At 44.0% G+C, this 6,028-nt stretch overlaps 1 protein-coding gene across 2 annotated transcripts; it reads right to left on the bottom strand.

Moving 5' to 3' along the window:
• Nucleotides 1–202: 202 nt before the first annotated feature.
• LOC126407089 (uncharacterized) lies at nt 203–5,654 on the bottom strand. 2 transcript variants are annotated; one of them, XM_050071772.1, is made up of 7 exons: nt 5,538–5,654; nt 4,991–5,238; nt 3,251–3,445; nt 2,851–3,020; nt 2,572–2,721; nt 1,044–1,216; nt 203–957 (listed from the first exon to the last, which is right to left on the bottom strand). In XM_050071772.1, the coding sequence occupies exons 2-7, from the start codon at nt 5,174–5,176 to the stop codon at nt 509–511; spliced, it is 1,323 nt and encodes a 440-aa protein (XP_049927729.1). In that variant the 5' UTR covers nt 5,177–5,238; nt 5,538–5,654; the 3' UTR covers nt 203–508. The 2 variants fall into 2 exon arrangements, with proteins under 2 accessions (XP_049927729.1, XP_049927730.1); XM_050071773.1 differs by having other exon boundaries at nt 2,851–3,017.
• Between the last annotated feature and the right edge of the window lie 374 nt (nt 5,655–6,028).

Here is a 6,028-nt window from a genome sequence, read left to right as displayed (position 1 = left end):
TAGCCTCAGCCACTGGTGTGTGAATGTGTGTGCAAATGTGTGTATGAATGTGTGAATGTGACTCGTAGTGTAAAAAGTGTGTTCGGAAGACTAGAAAGGTGCTATACTAGTGCAAGTCTATTTACCATTTAAACTGCCACTGGTGTCGTCAAAACTTTGAGAACCTCTGAGGGTTGAGTTACCTTAATAAGCACCCAAATACTTTTCTTACAACTTACATTTATTGCAATTGACTGACTAATATGTGGAAGTGAAATGTCCACGAAAAAAACCTTCACCCTGTGAAACACACTCAACAGAAATAACACTGATCCAGAGTTCTTATTCAACCAAGGCTGACACTTTGTGGGACAGCATTGTAGACAAACTAGCATTCAGCTCCTATCTAGCAGTCAGGTACGCTCTCTGAGTAAATTACAAACATTGCGAAACTCCTTCATGTCTCTGAGTTTGTTTCTCTTCAATACAGGACGCACACCTTGTGATTGCTGCTGTCCACTCACGGCTGTTATGTGCTTGTTGCACTGTGATTGCGGCTCTCATCCGGCTGCGTCTCCGCAATACTCAGTTGCAATCTTTCATCTCTCTGCTCGCATTCCTCCGTCTCATCTCGTCTTCCTCTGCTTTCTGTCTTGTCCTGATTATCCTCTTTGCTCCTGTCCACTCTTTGTTCTCCGTCAGTGCTCGGTGCCCGGTCTTTCAGATGCACTCCACCTCCTTCCTCTATCACATTTCTCACCCCTGTCTTGTTTGTACATCCCGGCTGGGTTCGTAATGTTCTCAGATTGTCACTCGCCTTGATAAAGTAGTTCCTCAGCTCTGCCACAGGTCCGTTATCAGAGAACAGGTGGTGCAGGTATGCCCGGACATACTGATCTGAGGTGATAAGGTCCAGGTTAATGGAGGGGGACACAGTTGCAGAGGTGGTATCGGGCCCGGAGACTCTCCATCTTCTCTCTGTTAAAGGTCAGTGTAGTTTAGTTTAATGCAGCTTGACTGAGAAAGACAAAAGAAGTTTTCTTGGCTACTTCAAAAGAGTCTACCTGTGTCTGTCTTCATGGCAGATAAAGGGATGGTCACACTCTTTCCTGTCTCTCTGTCCATCACAGTGAGTCCCGTCATGGATCCATCTTCTGGCACCTCACTGGAGGGGTCACGTGATGCCAGAAGATCTCCTCGACATTTCACCACGCACACTGTATTAGACTTATAACGCCTGTAATGAAGAGATGGAAGGGTTACAGGATACAACAGAAAACATTTTGGTGTCTAGTGGTCAAAAATCCATTGATGAAATACCGTTTTGGCTATCATGTTTTATTTTCCTACTTTACTCACATGCTGTTGATTCTGTCATGATTGAAGATATTGCAGCGGCTCTAAATGTAAGCTCATAGTTTAGTGCTCGACTTTCCTGACAGTCTGATGTGCAATTTTTTGTGTTTACGCTGTCATCTTTGGAGCAGGCTGGAGAGCTTGTCTCATAGCAGACAGTCGAGCCCTGTGTGTCTGTGGTTTCCACTGTCAGTGTGCTTTATTAGGCTCCTGCTTTCACTGAAGTGCTGCGTGTTTGCAGACTGACAACACGGTCTCAACATCTTGAGTGTTTTGTAGTTGGACTGTGAGCTGTGTAGTACAGCTCCTGCACAGGTTTTCCACCTACAGTCTCCAGCTTCAAAACATCGTCAGATAAAAATAGACTCAGTGGCACTGTGAGTGGCTCATGCAATGTTATTTGTTGCTGCATGTTTTGATATTAAAAAATAAATAATAATAAGTCGTTACAGCTTTTTTTAAAACTTGTTTTCTTAAGGCCCAGACATCAAAGAAATAGTTGCAACGAAACCAACTGTTGGCTCATGTCACCTGTGTCTAAGCCAAAAAGTTAGGTTTGAACACACCGCGAACACGACAGCTAACTGCTAATTAGCACGTACGTTCTGCACCTACATGAGAGGAAATAACTCTTCATACCAGCAGGTGGCAGTTGTCAGTCAGAAAGGGAAACGGGAAGACCGACAGCATGGATTCAAGATGCTAGTTAGCCAGTTAGCACATTAATAACAATTCAATGGCGGCAGAAAAAAGGATATTTACCATGTGCTAGCGATAATACCAACAATTATGAATCGTTTCTGCTAAGTTTCTTTAGAACTCACGCCCTCTTGAGTTTGGTCGCTGTTGTTTTCCTCTTGCTGTTTCTCTTCTTGTGCGCTTAGTTGAACTGCCAATCAGAGTGAATTCATTCACCGACAGGCTCCGCTATCTCTGACGCCGAATCAACATGCTGGACTGGCCGAAAAACAGCCGACAAGGGCCGACTAGTGACAGACGCTCACCGACAAATGACCGTCAGTATGGTGTGTCTCTTAGACACTGACATCTCAGCCAGACGGGATGAAAATAAAAAACTTAATCAAGCTTACTTATCATGTCTCGGCCACATGGTAACCAACAAATACCATTCCCAACTTGTAGCCCACTTTGTAGCCCCACTAGTGACCCCACATGATCACCTGATAAGACCTTCCACTTTGGTTGACTGTTAGATTCCTGCAGGTACTTAATTACCTGTAAGCAGGTATGATCTGTGTGAGGTCTTCCTTGTACTGCTCCAGTGAAGCCCTTGCAGCCAGGGGCTCAGCTTGACCCTCGAGACGAGCCAGGTGAATCAACATCTGGGTGTGAAAAGCCGCTCCACTCGCCCAGTGCCTCAGAGACCTGGAGGAATGGACAGTGTAAGACAAATCAAACAACTCATGACCATAGTTGTGTAACCACTGCACTGTGTCTATACTGTATGATACCATCCTCTATTCCACTGTGCTCACCTCTGTTGTATTCTCTCACCTGGAGTCACAGTCTCCTCCCAGCAGAGAGGTCTTCAGCTGGGTGAGGATGAGGCTGAGCTGGGCCTCGAGTCTGATGGAGTCCTGGATCAGCTTGTTTTTGTCATTCAAGTTGATCCTAATTCGCTTCAGGTACTCCTCCATTACCTCCTGGAGCTCCCAGACTCTCTGCTGGAGGTATACATGAATGCATGGAAATTGGAGTAGGTCCATAACTGTCTTAAATTTTCTGTGTCATCACTTTCTGGTTGCACTCAAAATCAAGACTTATACTGTTGTATTCTTTAGCGAGCTTGTTAAAAAAGTTGGCTGAAATGGCTGAGTAGATACACACAGGAATTTATTTCACCAAGCACTTACTTTTATAAATCCCCCTCATTATTTTCTATCAGAGGACTTACCTGGCATGACGATGACCCCGCTGACTTCCCTTTCACAGCTGATGACTGCTTTGATGATGTGTAGGCCATATCCATCACCATAGTGATCGCCAATCCCACCAGACCGGCCAGACGTGGCTCATCTGAGAAGGACGACAATCGGCTGATCAGATCCTTCAGATACGTTGGCGCCTTGTGCCCAATGTTACCCTGCAGCTGGGTAAGAAGAAATGAACAGATATTATTTGTGCTTAAGTGGTAACAAAATTCTGGCATACTGCTTCTTACCATCCGTCTCAATAAAATAAAAATGCCAGGTGAGAAGATTTCTCTTTCTCCTTTTTAAGAACACTGTTAAACTCCATTTTGTCATCATCATATTGTTCCCTCTGGCCACTGTATTGATTTGTCGCCTTTTTACAATCCCCAACGGGAGCACATTCCTAATACTGAGTGGTGCTTCATTTTGCACAATCGCTCTTTCTTAACTGTCTCAAGGCAACACCATCTTTCTTTCCCCCTCCTGTTCGTCTCTATCTGCGCTGCATGACTGAACAGATTTAAAGGTGGAATCAATGAGCAATTCAGCCGCTCAGTCTATTTCAGCAGGAACAGATCACCTCGTGTTTTGTTGTCATGTCTCCAAAATGTTTTGCTCATACGCAGCACTGGCATCAGTCATAAACATTGTCACACTTTCTTTCAAGTCTTAAAGAGACAGTTCACCATAAAATCAAGTAGCACATATTTTTTCTCTTCCTTGTAGTGATATTAATCAGGCTAGTTTGTTTTGGTGTGAGCTGCCATGTGATGTCTGCTGTAACACTGTGCAGAAGGAAGCATGCACCACTAGCTAGCACCACTGACAGTAGTTCCTACATGAAACTGCTCACAACAAGGTCTGTGGCTTATCTTGAGTAACCGAATCATGATTTCTGGAAAGAGACATTACTGTTGAGTTTTTCAGATGTACTTTTTTGGTGCTTTGAGCACCACAAGCTGAGTGACATCTAGTTCCATTGTATTCAAGAGAAGGCAGACATCTCTATCAGTCTGAGCTGCCGAGTGTTGGAGATATCAGTGGTAGAGAGTCTGCCATCTCTCCAATATATGTCACTCGGCTTGTGGTGCTCAAGCTCCAAAAAATACATTTGAAGAACTCAACATCAATGTCTCTTTCCAGAAATCATGACCTGGTTACTCAAGATTATCCGAACACCTTGTTGTGAGCAGTTAGATTGGGAACTGTTTCCTTTCTACCAAAAAAACACCACCAACCATATCACCACATAGAAGGAAGCCTGCATCTACTGCTAGCTCAACTAGCACCACTGAGCTAGCTAATGTTGCAGCTAAGCCGAGGACGGCGGCATTAATGTTTACATCTTGCACTGTCAAACAAGCTTCTTGTCCATGAGTAGATGCATGCTTCCTTCTGCATAGTGATACGGTTGGTGGGTGTAGTTTGGTAGAAAGAAAACAGTTCCTACATTAAACTGCTCACAACAAGGACTGTGGATTAGCTTAATAACCGGTCATTATTTCTGGAAAGATGTAAATGTATTATTTGGCGCTTTGAGCACCACAAGCCGAGTGCCATCTAGTGTCATTATATTGGAGAGAGGGCAGACATCTCTATGGCCGATATCTCCAACACTCGGCAGCTCACACCAAAACAATTTAGAGTGAAGTAGTGAAGCACTACAGATTGGAGTAAAAATATGTATTTTTGATTTTTGGGTGAACTGTCCCTTTAATAACCTTTCGTAGTTGTTCCTGGAGGCTGGTCCTGGAGTCAGAGTTCTCATCGTGATTGGCTAGGAGGAGAGGGTGGACGACTCCGAGGTCAGGCACAGCACCACCTTCCAACATGGCATCGTAGAGGAGAGAACCAAGTATGTCCTTCAGCTGAGAAGGCTCTTCTTCTGATGAAAACAGCTGGCCCATGATGATAAGTGTATGTGTGTCGTGAGATACCAGAAAATATTCTTAATTTAAGGCAGCAGTATCTGAGGAAGAGCAGAGACAAGGGAGAATACTAAATGGCAGATAATACAGTACAAAAACAAACAGCTTTCAATAACTGGTGCCAGTAGTGAATCACATACTCAGGTAACAGTACGAGTGCAATTATAGTCTCATTTCTTCTTATTTTACATGACTAGGAACACAATATCATATACCATGACTTTAAGGGTTTGAAATCAAGTTGTAAAAGTCTTTAAAGTCTACACAAGTCAAGACATAAGCCAAATATATGTATATATTTAATTAATCGCATCAACAAGACGTAACATTTTCCAAATACCTCCAAAATAGCACCCTAACATTTCACACTAACGTCCCAGCAGCAGTTCAGTCACATCTAATCTCTCTGTTACTGCAGTGACTTGTGTTTTCTGCAGCTGGCCTCTCCTCTTCCTCCTCGTCCACCCCGCCTTCTGCAGTCAAGAGATTAACCAAGACAACACAGCAGCAGGATGTAGCTCAGCAGTAAATCTAGACCTCCCCCTAGCTGCCAGGACCGTGAAATGCAGCCCCTGTGAGTGCTGGGGACAGTTTGTCATGTCCTCAAGGCCAAGGGCGCCAGGCTGTCGGGGGTTTTGTCCCAGTAATCTCCAACTTTTTTGTTGCCTTTCTGCTGTTGGTGCCCGGAGAATTAAAAACCTCTGAGAATAGTTATTTTGCACTCTTTCGTGTAGTGCTATCTTTAAGTGAAAGCATGATAGTGAAATTAAACTAATCCTCCTTGTGCTTAGGGGACTCCCTGGAAGAATCCAGAGGTCCTTGGGAATGAAA

Source organism: Epinephelus moara, chromosome 19 (assembly GCF_006386435.1).
Source record: "Epinephelus moara isolate mb chromosome 19, YSFRI_EMoa_1.0, whole genome shotgun sequence".
NCBI lineage: Eukaryota > Metazoa > Chordata > Actinopteri > Perciformes > Serranidae > Epinephelus > Epinephelus moara.
The sequence above is the reverse complement of the archived record's forward strand: the minus strand, read 5'-3'. Positions and strand labels throughout refer to the sequence as shown.